Genomic DNA, 23,458 nt, shown 5'->3' on the forward strand with positions numbered 1-23,458 from the left:
GTCAAGTTACATCAAAATTGACAGCAAATGGTGTATTCTTACAGAAGACAGTAGCAGAAGTAAACGTTGGTCCCTTAGAGGCTGAAATTATTATGGGGGATAAGGAAATGTCAGAAACGTTGAACAAATATTTTGTATCTGTCTTCACAATAGAAGACACAAATAGCATACCAAAAATGGTGGGAAACCAAGGGTCTAATGAGGGTGAGGAACTTAACATAATTAATATAAGTAGAGAAAAAGTACTAGAGAAACTAATGGGACTAAAAGCCGACAATCCCCTGGACCTGATGGCCTACATCAGAGGTGGCTGCAGTATTAGTGGATGCATTGGTTCTGATCTTCCAAAATTTCCTAGATTCTAGAACGGTCCCAGTGGATTGGAAGTTAGCAAATGTAACACCGCTATTCAAGAAAGGAGGGAGAGAGAAAAAGGGGAACTACAGGCCAGTTAGTCTGACATCAGTCGTCAGGAAAATGCTGGAATTCATTGTTAAGGAAGTGGTATCAGGGCACTTAGAAAATCATAACATGATTAGGCAGAGTCAACATGGTTTTATGAAAGGGAAATCGTGTTTGACAAATTTATTAGAGTTTTTTGAGGGCAGATAAAGGGGAACCAGTGGATGTAGTATATTTGGATTTCCAAAAGGCATTTGATAAGGTGCCACATAAAAGGTTATTACACCAGATAAAGGCTCATGGGGTTGGGGTTAATATAGTAGCATGGATTAGAAAACAGAGAGTAGGGATAAACGGGTCTTTTTCAGGTTGATAGGCTGTAACTAGTGGGGTGCCGCAAGGATCAGTGCTGGGGCCTCAGCTAGTTACAATCTATATTAATGACCTCGATGAAGGGACCGAGTATAATGTATCCAAGTTTGCTGACGATACAAAGCTAGATGGGACAGTAAGCTGTGAGGAGAACACAGAAGTCTGCAAAGGGATATCGATAGACTTAAGTGAGTGGGCAGTAAGGTGGCAGATGGAGTATAATGTAGGGAAATGTGAGGTTATTCACTTTGGTAGGAAGAATAGAAAAACAATATTTTTTAAATGGTGAGAAACTTTTAAATGTTGGTGTTCAGAGAGATTTGTGCCCTCGTGCAATAAACACAGAAAGCTAGCATGCAGGTACAGCAAGCAATAAGGAAGGCAAATGGCATGTTGGCCTTTATTGCAAGGGGGTTTGAGTATAAGAGTAAGGAAGTCTTGCTACAATTGTACAGGGCCTTGGTGAGACCACACCTGGAGTACTGTGCACAGTTTTGGTCTCCTTATCTAAGGAAGGATATACTTGCCTTGGAGGCGGTGCAACGAAGGTTCACTAGATTGATTCCTGGGATGAGAGGGCTGTCCTATGATGAGAGATTGAGTAGAATGGGCCTATACTCTCTGGAGTTTAGAAGAATGAGAGGTGATCTCATTGAAACATACAAGATTCTGAAGGGGATTGACAGGGTAGATGCTGAGAGGTTGTTTCCTCTGGCTGGAGTGTCGAGGACTAGGGGGCATAGTCTCAGGATAAGGGGTTGGCCATTTAAGACTGAGATGTGTAATTTCTTCACTCATAGGGTTGTGAATCTTTGGAATTCTCTGCCCCAGAGGGCTGTGAATGCTGAGTCTTTGAGTATATTCAAGACTGAGATCGATAGAATTTTGCACTCTCGGGAAATCAAGGGATATGGAGATCGGGCGGGAAAGTGGAGTCGAGGTGGATGATCAGCCATGATCTTATTGAATGGCGGAGCAGGCTCGAGGGGCCATACGGCCTACTCCTGCTCCTATTTCTTCTGATCTTATTACTGCAGAAGAGCTGAAGTTTTTCATCAGTTCCCATGACTTGACAGATTTGCAGCCTGTGGCGCAGCAGTGAATGACAGACCGCAACTTCAGGATTTCCGCGTTTGGCTGCGCATGCCCCAGATCCTGAAGTTACGGCCAGTTTCAATGGCGAAATGATGGTGAACGCTGCCATTTGACTGTCATCAAGATCGCAAATTCCGGGCCATCGTTTTGAATCATCTCCTTGGACCAAGCTGTTCACAATATATATTAATGACCTGGACGAGGGAATTGGATGTAATATCTCCAAATTTGCAGACGAGACAAAGCTGGGTGGGAGGGTAAGCTGTGAGGAGGATGTCGTGAAACTCCAGTACGATTTGGACAGGTTGGGTGATTGGGCAGAAACATGGCAAATGCACTATAATGTGGATAAATGTGAGGTTATCCACTTTGGTGGCAAAAACAGGAAGGCAGATTATTATTTGAATGGCAATAGATTGGGAGAAGGGGAAGTGCAAAGAGACCTGGGTGTTCTTGTGCACCAGTCGCTGAAGGTAAGCATGCAGGTGCAGCAGGTGGTTAAGAAGGCAAATGGTATGTTGGCCTTCGTAGCAAGAGGGTTCGAGCACAAGAACAAGGATGTCTTGCTGCAGTTGTACAGGGCCTTGGTGAGACCACACCTTGAGTATTGTGTGCAGTTTTGGTCACCTTACCTGAGGAAGGACGTTCTTGCCATGGAGGGAGTGCAGCGAAGATTCACCAGGCTGATACCTGGGATGGCAGGAATGACGTACGAGGCGAGATTGTGTCGATTGGGCTTATACTCACTGGAGTTTAGAAGATTGAGAAGGGATCTCATCGAAACCTATAAAATTCTGTCAGGTCTGGACAGACTAGATGCAGGAAGGATGTTTCTGATGGCTGGGGAGTCCAGAACCAGGGGTCATAGTCTAAGGATAAGGGGTAAGCCATTTAGGACTGAAATGAGGAGGAATTTCTTCACCCAGAGAGTGGTGAACCTGTGGAATTCTCTGCCACAGAGGGCGGTGGAGGCCAGTTCATTAAATATATTCAAGAAAGAGTTAGATATATTTCTTAAGGCTAAAGGGATCAAGGGATATGGAGAGAAGGCAGGGACAGGGTACTGAATTTGGATGATCAGCCATGATCTCATTGAATGGCGGAGCAAGCTCGAGGGGCCGAATGGCCTACTCCTGCTCCTATCTTCTATGTTTCTATGTGGCAGAAAAATCCATCAACAGATTTTTAAGATCAGTTTTCATCAGGAGTTATGATGGTGTGTTTCATATGGACTCCTTCTCTGGTAACATTTTATGCAGCAGTTACTTTTTAAAATGTAACTTCCTGAATAAAGTTTTCAATTTTAGGTTTAGCTGGGGCCACAGTTCCACCTTGTTATTAACTCGCCTTGTACAACTCTCATTAAGCCAAACTTCCCTTGGTCATGGCAGAAACTCCATTATAATGGTTTGCCTAGATTTTTAATGTCTTATCAGAGGAAAAAAATCTTGTCTAAACCTGATATGTTTTTCACGCTTACAAAATTTTACAGATTATTTATTATTTGATCTCCTTCTGATTTTTGTTTTCTTTCTCCTCTTTTCCCCCCCCCCCCCCCCCTCGTCCACAGCCACATAATATTCCCCAATAAAAGGCAGGCAACTTACTCCTAGGTCGTCTTCAATGCCCCAGTGTAACCAATTATTAAGAAATATTCATCCTTTTCTTCCTCCTATTTCACTTTTTTTCTTCCCAACCTGCTATTGCTTTATGTAAGATTGGGAAGTCATTGTGTGAATTTGCTTGACTTTGCTAAATAACAGATGCAGATACGTTTTTCTTTCTTGTTTGCCCTGTGCAGGCAATTCTTTTTCCAACCCTTTCATTTTATTTTATCCCCTACTGCCATTACTTTACATCATTGTGGAAAAAAACAAGGCTCCCAAGCTTCTGCCAGTGGCAACCACACGACTGGGAAATGTGCCAGAATTCCTGGGTTGACTTGCCCTCTATTTTTGGTTCCCTGCGCAAAGGGAAACATTTCATCTGTGCTGAATTACTCCTTCCTTCCCTCCACACTTCACTCCATTGGGAACCATGGTGACAAAATTCTGCCATTCTATGGGGTCCTTTGATGGACCAAAGCATTGTACCAACAGACCATTCAGCGTTATTTTTACCAGATACTCTATTGAATGGAGTTAGGTCACAGATCAGCCATGATCTCATTGAATGGCGGAATAGGCTCGAGGGGCTAAATAGCCTAAGCCTGTTGCTATGAATTACACACACATACTGAGAATGACATGATTTCTTTGGCAGCACCTTCCAAACCTACAATCTCCACCTAGAAGGACAAGGGCTGCAGGTGCATGGGGACACCTCCAAGTTTCCCTTCAAGTCACACAACATCCTGATCTATTTCACTGTTTCTTCGTTGTTTTACTATGTTAAAGGTGCTATATAAATGCAAGTTGTTGTTGTATGCTCTTTTGTTAGAAGCGTTTGCTCTGGTCATGCCTGCTGAGAGTCCAATAAATGATGTACCCGTTACATAATTTCCAATAGTGGAAAGTCTTTGTTAAATTCAAATTTTTCAATATCGATTAAGAAAGAAATCATTTGCATATAGGGCCTTTCACAACCTCAGGATATCCCAAAGCACTTCGCAGTCAATGAAGTGCTATTGAAGTGCAGTCACTGTTGCAATATATGGGAACGTGGCGGACCATTTGCGCACAGCAAGGTCCCAAAAACAGCAATGAGATAATGACCAAATAATCTGTTTTAGTGATGTTGGCTGAGCGATTAAATATTGGCGAGTACACAGAGAACTCCCCTGCTCCTCTTCGACTAGTACCATGGGATGTTTTATGTCAAACCTGAGAGAACTGACGGGACGTTGGTTTACTGTCTCATCCGAAAGACAGTCTCGAGCTCTGACAGTGTAACGCTCCCAATTTACAATGGAAAAGGTTTGATCCATGGTCTGATTTAGTTACTTGAGCTCCGCTAACGTGTCAGTAGGAGTGCTAGACTTGGCCTGGTACCTTTGAGGTGAGGAGCGGATAAATTAGACAAGGTTCCTGTGTCTGATCACTTTTTCCGTAACTCTTGCTGTAAAACATGTGTGTCTAGATATTGGAAGAGGATGGGATTGGGTTCAACTATGATCTCATCAGTTGAATAGCCTACTGATGCTTTCCATATAGGCTCGTGCATGAAGAATGGCCTCCTGGGCAAGGAGCACTGCTGGTGCCCATCGAACTGTAGCGGAGCAGGTGTCACTGATTTTGAAGAAAAAAGGAAGAAAGTTGGGAAAAACACAAATGAAGGATACTGCATTCTTTTGCAGTGAGCTACAATGTCTTTATTTTTAATTTGTATATATCCATTCTTTTTAATCCATTCATTATTTTAATATTTCCTTGATAATTCTGATTCTTGAGCCTTGGTATGAAACGAGGCAGAATGCTTGACCACGAGATCTCATTATTTTTAACTGGTTTTTGTGTGTCTCGCAAATTTACTGGTCATTGATAATTGCAGAAGTTTATTCCACACAGCTCAGCAGGCTATTTCTATTAGTTAATTTCTGAAGATCATCTCATTCACACAGTGTTGCACATTTGGAGAATTATAGCTGCTTGGCTCATTGCACCTGTGCTGGTGCTAGCTGTTCAAAGGAAATGTTATTTGAAACAAAAGAAATATTTAAACTAAAGTTGTAAGTTATTGTTCTGCGTGCATCTTGTTCAATTAGGCTTGTGCTAGTGAATCCGTTAATATTTTTGCTGTGAGCATCAGTTCAGTGGTCGGACTTGCACTCAAGGTTAACCACAGCTTAAGTTCCGACACTCGTGATTCAGTTAAGTATAAAAAAAACCAAGCTGTATTTGTAAGGCTTGTTGGCATCTTTCTTTACAGAAACATTGTTAAGTCAGACCCTGCTGAAAATTAGGACCTATTACTCAGGCATGTATTCCCCCATCCATCTACTCATATATAATGTTTTCCTTTATGGATTTCTATCTATTCGTCTGGCCCCAACACCATCTCTTACTGAGAAGGGTAGACCTCTGTCAATATTGCTCTTTAGCTAGCTACTTAAGTACTACCTGCCAAACAATTATATAAAAATTTTAAAAAAAATTGTAAAAAATATCCACACACACACTCCCTTGTTCCCAGTGGAGAAATGATTGACCTCTGCTTAGTGCAGCTCGCAGACCAATTAGCTATGGGGGAACAGTTGTTATGAACTTGCATCTTACTCCATGATATGATGGGTTTGAGGAACTATAAACTATACATCCTTAAGACTCATGTCTTTTTAACACCAAGCTGAATCCAGCTGCATCCAGACATGACTTCAGTTGCTCACACCTGCCTACCAGCATGTATTTCCCTTTCTTCTTAATTTGTTTTTTTTAATATAATTTGGTATTGTGTCGAAGATTTCAGTTTCTGAAGCAGTAACTATATCTTTTTGCAGAGAGTCTGTAGTGTGGTAATTTCTGAGGTTTGCAGGTTAAGCCTATGAGTAGATGCATGCAATGGGGTTAGGTAACTTTTCTCTCTTGTAATTTGCACTAGACTAAGTACTTTTGTTGGTTGCTGTAATGGAAAGAGATATATTTGCAAAGGAAATACACCATATTGGACATTCTAAGTTTGAGGACGTTTAACTCACCGCATGAATAGAGTTGTAGAATATGGAAGTTTATAGTTGGGTAAAACCTTTTGTTTGCTGCAGAGCAAAATATATATAATGGGTATGAATGCCAAGCTTGGTCTAATATATTGTAAACTGATGATGCAAATCTGGAGAAATGTTTTTTGTTCAAGGATTAGCTGTACTGCTTATTTAATATGCTGTGTTTTAAACTCTTGGATTGCGAACGGCAATTTCCTTGCTTTTTTCCCAGCCACCCCACCCCCCCCCCCCCCCCAATCCCCCAAAAAGTAAACCCAAAGCATGTGTTTTATTGCACCATGACCTACAAAAACTGCACATTTTGTACAGCTCAATTTTTTTTAAACAGTAAATTGCAAATTAACCATTTGGGCAGCACGATGTTCCAATATGTTGCATCATATGCAGTTGGGCATTGTTTTATGCTGCACCTTCTAAATTTGAGCTCCTCCAAAACTCTGCTGCCTGTAGCCTAACTCGCATCAAGTCCCGTTCACCCATCAGCCCTGAGCTCGCTGACCGACACTGGCTCCCGGTCCGGCAACACCTCAATTTTAAAATTCTCATCCTTGTTTTCAAATCCCTCCATGGCCTCGCCCCCTCCCCATCTCTGTAACCTCCTCCAGCCCCTACAACCTTCAGAGATCTTTGCGCTCTTCCAACTCTTGGGCATCTGTTCATCGCTCCACCGTTGGTGGCCGTGCCTTCAGCTGCCTAGGACCTAAGCTCTGGAATTCCCTCCCTAAACCTCCCTACCCCTCTTTCCTCTGTTAAGACGCTCCTTAAAACCTACTTCTTTTGGTCATCTCCGTATGTAGTTCAGTGTCCATTTTGTTTGGGAACACTCCTGTGAATTGCCTTGGGATGTTTCACTTCGTTAAAGGTGCAATATAAATGCAAGTTGTTGTTGTTGTAGGAGCCACCGACAACAAATATTAAATCATGTACCTTGGGATGTGCTTCATTCGTTGTACAAATTGTTCCATTTTTCAGATTGCTGACAGCTACAGTGTTAGTAGAAAATCAATAATTCACGAAATAGCCTGGCCATTCCTAACTTTATGCTATTCCACCCCCACCCCTCCCTTTAGGCTGCAATAATTAACACAAATGGAGAACTGAAAGGATACACCGACCAGAACCTTTTTCCAGTGAAGGGTGAGTAGAAATTGAATACATAAAAGCACAATTTATGCGAACTAAAGTCGAAATACTCAGCAAATCGCCTCACTTATCAACATGAATCAACTAGAATTCTAATTTGCAGTACACATCTGTCATATATAAGTAATCAGCTTGAGAGGAGGTGTTTTAGGGAGTTTTACATCTGGAACTGATTCTGGGTTCAGTTCTCGGGGATATCGCCTTCAGTAGAGATGAGTTTCTATTTGGAAGCAAATCGAGAACTGGATTCTATTAACTTAGAGTTTTATACTTCCTTTAGAATATTAAGACTCTGATGATGTCTGAAATCTGGATCAGTACTTCAATCTGTGCAGGCCAATTTAGTGGAATCGTTCCAAATATATCAGTAAGCATCTCCTTAAATATGTGCGCCTTTTTCTTTTTTCTTTTACAGTCTATGCGTGGATGCGCATGCTGTGTGCGGGCGAATTGCAGACATTGCATGTATGTGCATGTGTTCAAACTTTATTATATATTTTTTTCGAGTCGCTAGTCTACTGCCAGTTTATATTACTGACAACTATCCTCCATCGCATTGATACGACCTTTTTCTACAGATGGAGAGAGCAGGGCAGTAGGATTAGTGTTGCATTGCTCTAGCAAAGAGCTGCCGCATTATGATGGGCCAAAGAGCCTCCTATGGTATGTGTCAGGCAGGAGCCGGCAGCAAGTCTGGAGAACACTATACTAATGCAGTATAATTCTATGTTACAATTGTTCTGTGTGGCTATTCTCCATTATGTTATAGCTGTACTCGTACTGACGAATGAATGGTTGGTTGAATTTGCATGAGTAGGAAATTATACTAGCAGGCAGGAATTGAGTTGTTAATATGGTTACAGTTGAAACCCCTCCATTCTACCCTAAATTCGCCATATTTCAGCACTCACTAGCTGTGTTAATCTGGCCCTTCTTTCTTATAGGTTATTCTATATAGGTCATTAAATACATTTAAGGTGGAGATAGACAGCTTTTTGCAAGATAAGGGAGTGAAGGGTTATGGGGAGCGGGCAGGGAAGTGGCTTTGAGCCCAAGATCAGCCATGATCTTATTGAATGGCGGAGCAGGCTCGAGGGGCCAAGTGGCCTATTTCTGCTCCTATTTCTTATGTTCTTACGTTCTCTCATTCTAACTGTAAGTATGAGTTGACAGCAAAGCTGACTCTGTACATACAGAGATCCTAAGATTTTATTTCTTCTGCTTGCCCCTTTTCCACAAAGGACTGTTGCTGTGAAGGAGAGCAGAGAAAGGCCCCAAGGATTCAATCGCCAAGCACCTCCGTTGATTTAACAGGGATCAGTAACCTTTTCATTCCTAGATGCTAATCTACAACAGTTTGTCATTTTCAAACCTCGTATCAGCTGAGTAACCCGAGAACAGGTTGTCCGTTATCACCACTTGCTCTCGGCATTTAATTTCAGAGTAATGTTAAGGTGTTAGAATTATCCCTCTGCTCTGAGCGCGTTTAAAATAAATAAATAAATAAATAATAACTCCAGCTTGCCATCCTCCAGGAATGGCTCAACTCTTGCTATCAGCAAAGCTGGAGACTAGCTTTTGTTTTGCCCATCAGCGGGAGAGCTATTTATGGGGTTTTTTAAGTACAGAATATGGCCCAAACTTACTGCCTTGGACCAGATGACTACACTGCTGGTGGCAAACACATTTTCAAGTGTGAAACAGTTATCAATTAGGCGGTGGGAAATAACCTGAATGGTGAGCCTTGCCCAAGGTTTTTGTCTTTGAGCTGCATAGATCCCTACCATGGAGCCTCTCGGCCCTCAAGGTTTTAAATCCATGTTCCCATTAATTGGCACATACCTCAATTTTGCAGGTCCAACAGATCGCAATGTTCTTATTAGGATTTGTCCGCCAATTGAGGCAAAAGTGCTAAAAGTAGCCAATTCCCAGAGTCCAGGACATCAAAATTGGAAACGAGTCAGACCACCAAATAAGAATGAACTGCAATTGGCACAAAGTTGCCTGGGCTTTGAGGGCTGGAACAGCAGGGTTCGGGGGCTGCAGGTGACTCGAGGGCTATAATTTGGGCACCATGCCTTGTACCTACTCTGAGAGAGACATGCGTCCGAGGTCCTGCACTGCTTGGTTCATATTTAGGTCTAAAATCAGTACTAAACTCGTTGCTCATTTTTGTAAGAGATCTACATTAGGATATGTTTTTGGCCTAGTTTACAATGAATGTTTTAGAAGCTACACAACCTTTTACTCCTGTTAATAGTGCTAACATCGTGAATCTAAATAGGGGCTAAAGAATAGAAACATCTTGATGGAGAAGGGTCAGTAAATTGAGGCAGGAAACTGAAGGTCTTCTGAGTCATCTGCCATGATCACAGCAGTCAGAATTCTAGTATGTGCCTGCTACTGGTACAGTTATGACTCAACCATTTGAGCTTTCATGCAAAATACCCAAATAACTCTAACAGACTGTGGTTAAGTTAGCATCTTAATAAATATCCATTTGTTCATCTTTTGTATCACTCATGATTTTTTTAATGTCTGGTAATAGCTGACAGTGAGTTATAATTAAATTGAGCAGCTCTGATGACCTCCTTAACAATGAGAGAGAAATTCAGCTGGAAGTCCCTGATTGAATTACTGCCATAAATTCACTGCTTAAGTTCAGTGTTAAGTAGCAACTTTGCTCAGTTAGTGTCACACTCATCTCGGTGTCAGAAGATTGTGCATTCAAGCCTCAGACCAGCAGTTGGTGCTCATAATCTAAACTGAGACTCCTTCGTGAGAGGTGTGGTCCTTCAGATGAGACATTGGGCTAAAAATGGAAATGTGGCGCTAACTTCGCCAAGGCGCGCTACTTTTAGCGCCACGGAAAGTGCCCCGGAAAAATTAGTGCCCCCGCACCGGAACTTCAGTGGTTGCGCCCCAAGAGGGAAACGGGGTGCTACTGGAAGCGCCCCGCATCCCTCTTGGGGCACTGCGAGTCAATATTGTGGTGCTACGTGATGCGGTACTGCAGGCCTTCCTCCCCTTCTTAAAGGGGAGGGGCCTTGCGCAGTGCGACCCGGGGCCCCGCTGGGCTCCCGGGGATGCCGGCAAAAGAGCCCGGCACCTGAGAAGTGCTGGGCTCTTGGATCGCAATTGGCACTCCGCGGGGGGGGGGGGGGGGTGGTGTTCAGGAGGCCGGGAATGCAGGCAGGTGCTGGCAGGCGGCCAGCAACAAAAATGGCCACCCCACACCTTGCCTTTAAATTGCGCCTCCCCAGCCGCAGATAGGCCCCCTGCCCCCGTCGGACATAGCGTCCAGCGGTAAGTCAGGGGGCGCTCCCGAAGATCGTGGCTGAGGCGCTACCGGTTAGTGCCGCCGCTAACCTCCTGCTGAATTTTGCAGGAGGCGTGGGCGGCGCCGCGCCTGGGCGCTAGTTGCCCTCTTAGGGCGCTAACTGGAGGTGCAAAGCAACCCAACTTTTCCCCCATTAAGCCTAGGCACTGCCTGCTTGTTAATGGTTCAGGAGGATGTTCAAGATCCCATTGCACTATAGGAGGAAGAACCTAGATTCCTATTGGTGCCTCAGCTGGTTTCCCGCAGTGTCTTGACACATTTCTCCCTCAGCCCATACTACCACAAAACATGTCATTGCTGTTGAGATTTTTTGATGTTTGTAAAATTCCTACTGCGTTCACCTGCATAACAAAGTCACTGCAGCTTAAAGTAATTCATTGTGTGTTGAACAATAGAGGCAGTATGATATTGGATAATGTGGGTATGTGATCATGAAATGGGACTTAAAGGGGTTACACCTCAAAAGAATAGGTACTATCAATTATTTTACTGCATAAATCAATAGACCCTTCAGTTTATTAGTTAATATAATGACAGGAAATCTCTGTGGGTATGGACTTTATCAGTAGGTATACATTTCTTAACACCTATGATGAAGACAAAGGTGGAGGGTAATTGAGAGCAACACCACTGCCCGGTGAAGCATTGGTTTACTCATGAGAAATCAAGAGATGCCATTGATGAGAAGCAGCAAATAGTGGCTGTAGGGGATTCTATAGTTAGGGCAACGACAGCAGTCTAAAATAGTAAGCTCGGGGGGGGGGGGGCGGTTACGGAGAGATGTACCTTTTAAGATTGAAGATGGATTAAAGAAAAGGATAGTGAAAGAAATAAATAAATGTCTACAAATGTTCGCATATAGAAATAAATAAAGATCTTGCATTTGTATGTGCCTTTCACAAGCTCCGGGCACCCCAAAGCTCTTCACAGCCGATGAAGTACTTTTTAAGTGTAGTCACTGTTGTAATTTAGGGAAACAAGTATCTGGAGTGGGACTTGAACACACGACCTTCTGACTGAGGTGCAAATGCTACCATTCAACCAAGGCTGACACACTGACATTAGTGCAAGAGAAGTGATACTGAAATTTGCTGATGACAATTAGAGGGCATGGCAATGTTTCAGGAGAACCTAGGCAGGATAGTGCAGTGGGCAGAAGGTGGGAGCTGCAGATAAATGGGAAAAAATAATAGTGTAAGTAAGTATATACTAAGTATAATTGAAGAGCTAGCACCAGCACAGAAGTGATGAGTTGACTAACCTTCTGTGCTATAATTTCTGAGGTAAGCCTGGTATGTGACACTAGACTTGGGTATCTAGAACATCATAGTGGTTAGCATGTCTAAGCTTCCCTCTATACATTGTTCTACTGTGCTAAAGTCAGATGCCCATCACACAGTTGACAAACTCCGAGACTTGGGATAATATCTGTAGGATGTTGCTACTCTGGAACGTCTGCCTGATTGGGTTGCAGATAGGTAAACATCAGTTGCTGAAGTTCTACCAGTCTAACTGATCAAATCAGCATTTGATGGAGTATGGCGTGTGTCCATTGCTTTAGTCAGCAGGATGAGTGTTTTATGGTGAGTTGTACTATTTGCGAGGCATTCCTTTTTGCCCGCTGTTTACCTTACCTGCTGTTGTCTTAACAACTAACTTGTTGTGAATAGCCACATTGGGGGCGGGAAGGAAGGTAAGTAGAGTCTCTTTGGGAGTCGAGTTGGCGGTGGAATTTTGGAACCAAGTCAACCTCCTGTGGCAGATTTGGTAATCTGATACCTGAGCCAGACAGGTGTGCAGTACTCCAAGCCACTGTTTGAATAGCAAGCCTGACTCAGGAAATGAACCAGGAGGGGTAGACTTGTCGTTGAGGGTTAAAATTCTTTCCACTTGGTTCTAGATAAGCTATAAGCTTATAATGGCCTATTGGGTAGGGGAGCCAGCTGGACAAACAGAAGAAAATGTACCAGTGCTCTTTTTTCTGGTAGACTACATGGTTTTACATGGTTAAACTCCAACAGTACCCATGTACACCCTTGGGAGTCCCTAAGCCTTGGCTCTGCCAAGCTGTGTGTAAATTCTCAGGATCTCAACAAGAACAAAAACAACAATTTGCATTTATATAGCACCTTTTAATGTAGTGAAACGTCCCAAGGCGCTTCACCGGAGCGTTATCGAACAAAATTTGATACCGAGCCCCACGAGGAGAAATTAGGGCAGATGACCCAAAGCTTGGTCAGAGACGTAAGTTTTAAGGAGCATCTTACAGGAGGAAAGAGAGGTGGAGAAGTTTAGGGAGGGAATTCCAGAGCTTAGGGCCGAGGTAGCTGAAGGTACGGCCGCCAATGGTGGAGCGATTGAAACCGCGGATGTGCAAGAGGCCAGAATTGGTGGAGCGCAGAGATCCTGGAGAGTTGTAGGGCTGGAGGAGGTTACAGAGATCGGGAGGGGCCAGGCCATGGAGTGATTTGAAAACAAGGATGACGATTTTAAAACTGAGGCTTTGCTGGACCGGTAACCAATGTGAGCATAGGGATGATGAGTGAACTCGACTTGGTGCGAGTTAAGGGCAGCAGAGTTTTGGATGAGCTCAAGTTTATATAGAGTGGAAGATGGGAGGCTGGACAAGAGAGCATTGGAATAGTCAAGTCTAGACGTAACAGGCATGGATGAGGGTTCCAGCACAGATGAACTGAGGCAGAGGCAGAGGTGGGTAATGTTATGGAGGTGGAAGTAGGCTGTCTTTGGTGATGGAGCAAATGTGGGGTTGGAAGCTCATCTCCGGGTCAAATACAACACCAAGGTTGCGAAATGTCTGGCTCAGCCTCAGTTGCCACGGAGAGGGATGGAATTGGTGGCTAGGGAATGGAGTTGGGGACTGAAGACAATGGCTTTGGTCTTCCCAATATTTAGTTGATGGAACTGTCTGCTCAGCCAGTACTGGATGTCGGACAAGCAACGTGACAAATCCGAGGCAGTGGAGGGGTCAAGAGAGAGGTGGTGGTGAGTTAGAGCTAGATGTCATTAGTGTACATGTGGGACCTAACGTGTTTTCTGATGATGTTGCTGAGGGGCAGGTGAGGAATAGGAGGGACCAAGGATAAATTCATGGGGGGGCTCCAGAAGTAACGGAGTGGGAGCGGGAAGAAAAGCCATTGCAGATGATTCTCTGGCTACAACAGGATAGAAAGGCCTGAAACCAGACGAGGGCAGTCCCACCCAGCCGACTGACGGAGGAGAGGCGTTGGGGGGAGGAGGAGGATGATGTGGTCAACCATGTCAGAAACTGCAGACAGGTCGAAAAGTCTGTGCCCCTTGGACTTAAGGGAGCAGAGATGAGGGCTGTACCAAAGGGAACAACCAGGGTGAGAGAGAGTAATGATTTTAATGGGAACAAGTTAATCAAAGGTGGAGGTGAGGGTGTGATTGAACCTTGATAAGTAGGTTGTGTCCCTGCAGGAGGAGAGTGTGTATCTATATTGAACAGTTCTCAGTAGCTTGGTTAGAGTTTATTAAACATGGTGATGGGTTTCCTTGCACCCAGCTGGCCAAAAATACGATTAGGAGTCCACCATGTTGGTGGACATGCGTTTACTCCTTTGATTTTCCACAGTGAGTTCCTGATCTCAGTTGGGCTGTTTTCAGCCGAGAACTTGGAACAGTTTCAGAAGAGGCCTGGTATCAGTAGGTGCTAATAAAATTGCTGGATCACTGGTGAAGAGGCGGAGTATTTGGGGAGTCAGATTGGTAGCAGTCATGTTTTCCACTGCTACCTTCCTGTTGGTGAAATTGCCGCACTCTATAAGCAAGAGGGAAAGCCCGCAATTTATAAAGCTGTGCATTACTATAAATTGTAAAGTCTTCCCTTCCCATGCATCCTTTATGGATTTAATCCATAAGTAGATGTATTGCATATGAAATAATAGTTGAGGCACAGCAGATGTGTTACAGGGTTGACTGTTGGCATTCTAAGCTGTGAAAGAGAATTGTGCAAGCATCTCGCAGTCATCCGAGCCCAGAAACTATTCTACACCCTGCATGCTAAACATTTGTCTTTTCATTACATCTTGTAAATTACCTTTGTCAAAATATGTGGACAGCACAACATACGTTATATAAAAATCGTAGTATGATGAATGCTAACAGCAAATTGTGCAACTGCAAAATGGGTTCATAGTGCACGATTCTTTTTCTTCTAAATCTCATATAACTCATCCCTTGCAACTGAACTGAATTGCAGGTGATCAGATTCTTAGATAAAAGAATAATGTAAAAGAAGGAAACCAACTCCACATTTATCACTGTAATTAATAAGAATGCCTCTAGTGTCCTCCAAATGCTACAATTTTTCTTCTTTCCTGAAGAGAAATAATGAACAAGCTTTATAAGAGCGCCTTATTACATCTTTCAGAAATATCCCTAAGTCGTCTTCAAAGAACTAAATTGTACAGTTGCTTCTATTATTTTGGTAAGCACCGTAGCCATTTTGCAGCAGCAAGATCTCACAAATAGCAAGATGATGATAAAGCCAGTTAATCTGTTTTTGGCAGTGTCGTTTAAGGGAGAACTATTGGCAGGACAGAAGGAAGATTACTACTAACTTAGCAAAGCTGGCACTCTTAAAGGAAGGCACTGATCCCCACTGGGGTATGGTTCCTTAGATGCCAGCTCCCTCCGGAGCTCTGTCCAACTAGCCCGTATTCATGCGTTAGCCTAGACAATGAGAGTGATGGCAGTATTTTCAAATGTGAAGCGCCCAATTTTTCTCCCCCTCCTCATGACCGACAGCGCACACCAGCACGTGCAGTCAGGACCAGGAACTCCAGCTGTAGCAGTGCCACGGGAATTTGTAGTTTCCCTACTGAGATGAACTTACAAAGCACAGATCAGGGATTGAACAAGGGCATTCTGTATGGCTCAGTTTTTTTAAGGAAAAACCTGAAGACTTTTTAGATTGCCCACTGCTCTCCTGTGAGATCTGATAAAAGTTATAGCAACAGATGTGTAATTAAGTTTTTTTTTAAATAAATAAAAAATTGCCATACATCTTCCCTAAGTAAGAGATTGATTGGGTTGAGGATCTGCTCCAAGGCTGTGAGAATGGGTCAAGGCAACTGGTCCTCTTGTTTCTTATTCCAGTTGGGAGGCATTTGGCCCTGTCTTAGCAATTCCCCATTTTTTTGAAAGCAGGAATTTGAGTTATGGTGAATCATGGACAGAAATCCGTGCGTTATGTCTCTAGGCTTCCACAATATGGCCCTACATATTTTTAATTTGGTTTCACAACAATGGAAACATCATAAAATTTGACACAGTGGGTTTGTAATCAGCGCTATACTTGATGCTAAGGTGTCAGCCAGTTGCTCAGTTGGGAGCACCCTTGCCTCTGAGTCAGCAGGTCGTGGGTTCAAGCCCCACTCCAGGGACTGGAGCGCAAAAATCTAGGCTGACACTCCAGTGCGGTGCTGAGGGAGCGCTGCACTGTCATAGGTGCCGTCTTTCAGGTGGGAAGTTAAACCGAGGCCCCGTCTGCCCCCTCGGGTGGACGTAAAAGATCCCATGGCACTATTTCGAAGAAGAGCAGGGGCGTTATCCCCGGTGTCCTGGCCAATATTTATCCCTCAACCAACATCACTAAAGCAGAGTCATTATCACCTTGCTGTTTGTGGGAGCTTGCTGGGTGCAAATTGGCTGCTGCGTTTCCTACATTACAACCGTGACTACATTTCAAAAAAGAATTTCATTGGCTGTAAAGTGCTTTGGGACGTCCGGTGGTTGTGAAAGGCGCTGTATAATTGCAAGTCTTTCTTTCTTTAAGTCATGACGCTATTAGTGGTGTTAAGCTTTCTTTTGTGTTGCTCTAAGCATTTCTTACAGTTACTAAATTGCATTTATCTTAACCATTGCTAAAAAAAATTCACGTAGCTACAATATTAGTTATCTACAATGGTGTTTTTTGGTTTGCTTGTGCTGAATCTGCCCCATTTGTGTGCGGTAGCTCTAAAATTACAAATGCAGTTTTGAAGGAACTGCACATGCATGATTCTCACTGGTGCAAAGTTGGAGGAAGGTGCCTTTAAAGCCAGAAATATGGAAACTGCATTGTTGGCTTGTATGAATGAACTGAGTGATCAGCTTTTCCATAGCAAACCTAACCCAAGTTTATATTTGCTGCCACTGGTTGGGAAACATAGGGTCTGATGAAAGGAAGGAACTGAAAGAAATCAGTATTTGTAGGGAAATGGTGTTAGGGAAATTGATGGGATTGAAGGCTGATAAATCCCCAGGGCCTGATGATCTACATCCTAGGGTACTTAAGGAAGTCGCCCTAGAAATAGTAGATGCATTGCTGATCATCTTCCAACATTCGATGGAATCTGGAACAGTACCCATGGATTGGAGGGTAGCTAATGTTACCCCACTATTCAAAAAAGGTGGTAGAGAGAAAACAGGGAATTACAGACCGGTAAGCCTGACATCGGTAGTGGGGAAAATGCTAGAGTCCATTATAAAAGATGTAATAGCAGAGCACTTGGAAAACAGTGACAGGATCGGACAAAGTCAACATGGATTTACAAAAGGTTAATCGTGCTTGACTAATCTACTGGAATTTTTTGAGGATGTAACTGGTAGAATAGAGAAGGGAGAACCAGTGGATGTGGTGCATTTGGACCTTCAGAAGGCTTTCGATAAGGTCCCCCATAAGAGATTAGCATGTAAAGTTAAGGCACATGGGATTGGGGGCAAGGTATTGACTTGGATAGAGAACTGGTTGGCAGACAGAAAGCAATGAGTTGGAATAAATGGGTCTTTTTCCGAGTGGCAGGCAGTGACTAGTGGGGTACCGCAGGGATCGGTCCTTGGACCCCAGCTATTCACAATATATATTTGATCTAGACAAGAGAACTAGATGTAATATCTCCAAATTTGCAGACGACACAAAGCTGGGTGGGCGTGTGTGCTGTGAGGAGGATGCCGAGAAACTCCAGTATGATTTGGACAGGTTGGGTGATTGGGCAGAAGCATGGCAGATGCAATATAACGTGGATAAATGTGAGGTTATTCACTTTGGTGGCAAAAACAGGAAGGCAGATTATTATCTGAATGGCAATAGATTGGGAGAAGGGGAAGTGCAACGAGACTTGGGTGTCCTTGTGCACCAGCCGCTGAAGGTAAGCATGCAGGTGCAGCAGGTGGTTAAGAAAGCAAATGGTATGTTGGCCTTCGTAGCGAGAGGGTTTGAGTACAGGAACAAGGATGTCTTGCTGCAGTTGTACACGGCCTTGGTGAGACCACACCTTGAGTATTGTGTGCAGTTTTGGTCACCTTATCTGAGGAAGGATGTTCTTGCCATGGAAGGAGTTCAGCAAAGATTCACCAGGCTGATACCTGGGATGGCAGGAATGACGTATGAGGAGAGATTGGGTCGATTGGGCTTATACTCGCTGGAGTTTAGAAGAATGAGAAGTGATCTCATTGAAACTTATAAATAGTTAAAAAGCCTGTTCTTGTATTAAAAAATCAACCAATACTCTTACAGTTTATGTAGAAACGGTAAAATACAGGGAGTTGATTGCTCGGTCTGGCTGAAACAAATTCTGTTTTGAAGTAGCCAGGTTCACAAAGTCTGGACTGGACAGACTAGATGCAGGAAGGATGTTCCCGATGGTCGGGGAGTCCAGAACCAGGGGTCACAGTCTAAGAATAAGGGGTAAGCCATTTAGGACAGAGATGAGGAGGAATTTCTTCACCCAGAGAGTGGTGAACCTGTGGAATTCTCTTCCACAGAAGGCAGTAGAGGCCAATTCATTAAATATATTCAAGAAGGAGTTGGATATATTTCTTAAGGCTAAAGGGATCAAGGGGTATGGGGAGAAAGCAGGGACCGGGTACTGAATTTGGATGATCAGCCATGATCGCATTGAATGGCAGAGCAGGCTCGAGGGGCCGAATGGCCTACTCCTATCTTCTATGTATCTAGTTGGATCCCTCCCAAGCAGCATTTTGGTGCCTCAAAAAGCACTAGCCCCACCTTGCTTCCTTTACATGGTTGCCTCTGGCCCTCTTTGAATTAGAGGCAACCATGGGGTATCAGACTTTGTGAACCTGGCTACTTCAAAACAGAATTTGTTTCAGCCAGACCGAGCAATCAACTCCCTGTATTTTACCATTTCTACATAAACTGTAAGAGTATTGGTTGATTTTTTTAATACAAGAACAGGCTTTTTAACTATTTATCGACTCTTTTGGCTGAAATTCATCATGGTAATAGATTTGTGAAATGTAACACATGTCTTGAGTATATTTTCACAAGGTCCAATTTGTTAGTGAATTAAGTTGTCAGTCCTGATACAGCTATTTCTGTATTCTACCCTTATGCAATTCTGATGTACTATGCCATCCAGTCCAGCTGGGCCTTTACCCCAAAAGAATTCTCATTCCATTTCCCATCACAGTTCTTTTCTTTTATTCATTCACTGGATGTGGGTGCCTCTAGCCCATCCCCAAGTGCCCTTGAGAAGGTGGTGGTGAGCCGCTGCCTTGAACTGCTACAGTCCGTGTGGTGAAGGTACTCCCATAGTGCTGCCGGGGAGTATAATGAACTTTAAATGTTTAAATGCCACAGAACTGTAATGGAAGGAAAGCAAATTTTGTGTTATAGAAAACATAAGCAATATAGAACATGGAAAGGTAATGGGCCTTTTAACTATTTATCTGTTGATTTGGCTGAATACCATCTTGATCATTCTTTGCTATATTGTGTGTACAGTGCATAACTTAACAGTATTACAGCTAACACCGTTTAAGTGAATATCTGAGAAATGGCTATTTTTGATGTGTTCTATGCTCATCAAAGCAGTCGGTTTTGAATTTTGCTTTGAGCTCCTGTAACTAACAGCAGAACTGGTTTGGGTACTTTTGACAAGCAAGAGCAGATCCCAGTTTAGCATAAAAATATAAGAAAGGATGAGATTGTAATTCACTGTATCTTAGTGGACAATTCTCTGTGGCGCTTTCTTTATTTTGGCATGCTTTGAAATGTAAAAAGAATAATCGGGAGCTGTTCTTTTTCTTTTGTGTCTCTTCAATTTTCTTCCCATTCATATATGATCTATTTTTCAAAGAAGTGCAAGGAGTTTGCCTTGTGTCCTGGCCGACATTCATAGGAACAGGAGTAGGCCATTCAGCCCCTCGAGCCTGCTCTGCCATTCAATGAGATCATGGCTGATCATAGAATCATAGAAAGTTACAGCACGGAAGGAGGCCATTTCGGTCCATCGTGTCCGCGCCGGCCAACCAAGAGCTATCCAGCCTAATCCCACTTCCCAGCTCTTGGTCCGTAGCCCTGCAGGTTAGAGCATCCCAAGTGCACAGCCAAGTACTTTTTAAATGTGATGAGGGTTTCTGCCTCTACCACCCTTTCAGGCAGTGAGTTCCAGACCCCCACAACCCTCTGGGTGAAGAAATTTCCCCTCAAATCCACTCTAAACCTTCCACCAATTACTTTAAATCTGTGCCCCCTGCTTTTTGACCCCTCTGCTAAGGGAAATAGGTCCTTTCTATCCACTTTATCTAGGCCCCTCATAATTTTATACACCTCAATAAGGTCTCCTCTTGGCCTCCTCTGTTCCAAGGAAAACCGACCCAGCCTATCCAATCTTTCCTCATAACTAAGATTCTCTACTCCCGGTAACATCCTTGTAAATCTCCTCTGTACCCTCTCTAGTACAATCACATCTTTCCTGTAATGTGGTGACCAGAACTGCATGCAGTATTCTAGCTGAGGCCTAACTAGTGTTTTATACAGTTCAAGCATAACCCCCCTGCTCTTGTATTCTATGCCACGGATAATAAAGGCAAGGTTTCCGTATGCCGCCTTAACCACCTTATCTACTTGGCCTGCTACCTTCAGGGATCTGTGGACATGCACTCCAAGGTCCCTTTGTTCCTCTATACTACTCAGTGTCTTACCATTTAATGTGTATTCCCTTTCCTTGTTAGCCCTCCCCAAATGCTCCGGATTGAATTTCATTTGCCACTGTTCTGCCCACCTGACCAATTTATTGATACCTTCCTGCAGTCTACAGCTTCCTTCTTCAGTATCAACCACACAGCTGATTTTAGTATCATCTGCAGACTTCTTAATCATATACCCTATATTCATGTCTATATCGTTGATATATACCACAAAAAGCAAGGGACCCAGTACTGAGCCCTGCGGAACCCCACTGGAAACAGCCTTCCAGTCGCAAAAACACCCATCAACCATTACCCTCTGCTTCCTGTCTCCGAACCAGTTTTGAATCCAACTTGACACTTTGCCCTGGATCCCATGGGCTTTTAACTTTGTGACCAGTCTGCCATGTGGAACCTTATCAAAAGCCTTGCTGAAGTCCATACACAGTGCTGCGAGTTGGGTGAGTCAGGGAGTTAGGTGAGGAGTGGTAAGAGGAGCTCCCTTGCTTCGCCTTTGTTTTTCCTAACTTTTCACCCTGTAGGAATCGGTTCTTACTTTACACCAAGGAAAGAGTCTGAGAGAGGGAGCAGTCAAACAACAGCAACTGCAAAACCGCTAAAGTGACATCACAACCAGGGAAGGAGCTGATTGGTAAGTAGGACCTGGTGAGTATTTCTACAGTCCAGTCGTTAAAGTAAAAGTAAGGTCTCTAGTTTAGAGTAAGTAGTGTTTAAAGGGAAGTAAGGTCCCTAGTGCATTTAATATTCTTTAATTTAAAGGGAGTAAGTTAAGGTTAGGACATGGCAGGGCAGCTCGGCAGCGTGGCGTGCTCCTCCTGTGCTACGTGGGAAGTCGGGGACACTTTCGGTGTCCAGGGCGAACGCATGCAGGAAGTGTCTCCAGCTGCAGCTACTCGAAATCCGCGTTTCGGCGCTGGAGCTGCAGCTGGAGTCACTGGAGCATCCGTGAAGCTGAGATCTTCGTGGATAGCACGTTTAACGAAGTGGTCACACCGCAGGTAAAAAGTGCACAGGCAGACAGGAAATGGGTGACCGCCAGACAGAGTAAAAGAACTAGGAAGGTAGTGCAGGAGTCCCCTGGGTCCATCTCCCTCTCAACAGATTTTCAGTTTTGGATACGGCTGGGGGAGATGGTTTTTCGGGAATGCGGCAAGAGCCAAGTCCGTGGCACTAAGAGTGGCTCAGCTGCACAGGAGGGGAGGAAAAAGAGTGGGAGAGCAATAGTGATAGGGGATTCTATCATAAGGGGAACAGATAGACGTTTCTGTGGCTGCAGACATGACTCCAGGATGGTTTGTTGCCTCCCTGGTGTCAGGGTCAAGGATGTCACTGAATGGCTGCAGGGCATTCTGAAGGGGGAGAGCGAACAGTCAGAGATCATGGTTCACATTGGTACCAATGACATGGGTAGAAAGAGGGATGAGGTCCTGCAACAAGAATTTAGGGAGCTAGGTAGCAGATTTAAAAAGCAGGACCTCAAAAGGTTGTAATCTCTGGATTACTCCTGGTGCCACGTGCTAGTGAGTATTGGAATAGGAGGATAGAGCAGATGAATGCGTGGCAAAAGAGTTGGTGCAGGAGGGAGGGGTTTAGTTTCCTGGATCACTGGGTCTGTTTCTGGGGAAGGTGGGACCTGTACAAGTTGGACGGGTTGCACCTGAACCGGAAAGGGACCAACATCCTTGTGGGGGGGTTTAAACTAACTTGGCAGGGGGATGGGATACGGAGTGGAGCTGTAGTAGGGGATGATGCACAGCCAAATATAGAGGAAAAAACAAATCAGCCTGGAAGGCAGAGCAAATATGTAACGGCACAAGAGAGTATGACGAGGCTGGATGGCATTTATTTTAATACAAGGAGTCTTGCGAGTAAGGCAGATGAATTGAAGGTGTTGATGAACACATGGGAGTATGATATTGTTGTTATCACAGACATGGTTGAGGGAGGGGCAGGGCTGGCAGCTCAATATTCCGGGGTATAGAATCTTCAGGAAAGACAGAGGGGGGTGTAAAAGAGGAGGGGGTGTTGCAATATTGATCAAGGAGTCAATTACTGCTGTAAGGAGGGATGATATCTTAGCAGGTTCCTCTAATGAGGCCATATGGTTAGAACTTAAAAACAAAAAGGGGGCAAGCACTTGGCTGGGTGTGCACTATAGTCCCCCAAACAGTCAGGGGGAGACAGAGGAACAGATATGTAGGCAAATCTCAGAGAAGTGTAGAAATAATAGGGTAATAATAGTAGGGGATTTCAACTTCCCCAATATTAATTGGGATAGTCAGGCTTAGAGGGTGCGAAATTCTTAAAGTGCATCCAGGAGAGCTTTTTCAGCCAGCATGTAGAAAGTCCTACAAGAGAGGGGGCGGTACTGGACCTAATTCTAGGGAATGTAGCCAGGCAAGTGGTAGAAGTGTCAGTAGGAGAGCATTTTGGTGACGGTGACCATAATTCGGTGAGATTTAAGGTAGTCA

The 23,458-nt window shown here is 43.9% G+C and overlaps 1 protein-coding gene across 4 annotated transcripts in view; it reads left to right on the top strand.

Annotated features, from left to right (window-relative positions):
• LOC147115559 (transcription factor Dp-2-like) overlaps nt 1-23,458 on the top strand; it is a 215,395-nt gene that overhangs the window by 66,234 nt on the left and 125,703 nt on the right. For all 4 annotated transcript variants that reach the window (XM_085989895.1, XM_085989894.1, XM_085989897.1 and 1 more), the window contains one exon: nt 7,597-7,663. In XM_085989895.1, coding sequence (XP_085846021.1) covers nt 7,597-7,663 — 67 coding nt within the window. The remainder of the gene's footprint in view (nt 1-7,596; nt 7,664-23,458) is intronic.

Source organism: Somniosus microcephalus, chromosome 6 (assembly GCF_052327205.1).
Source record: "Somniosus microcephalus isolate GS21.2 chromosome 6, FLI_Smic_1.0, whole genome shotgun sequence".
In the NCBI taxonomy this organism is placed as follows: Eukaryota; Metazoa; Chordata; class Chondrichthyes; order Squaliformes; family Somniosidae; genus Somniosus; species Somniosus microcephalus.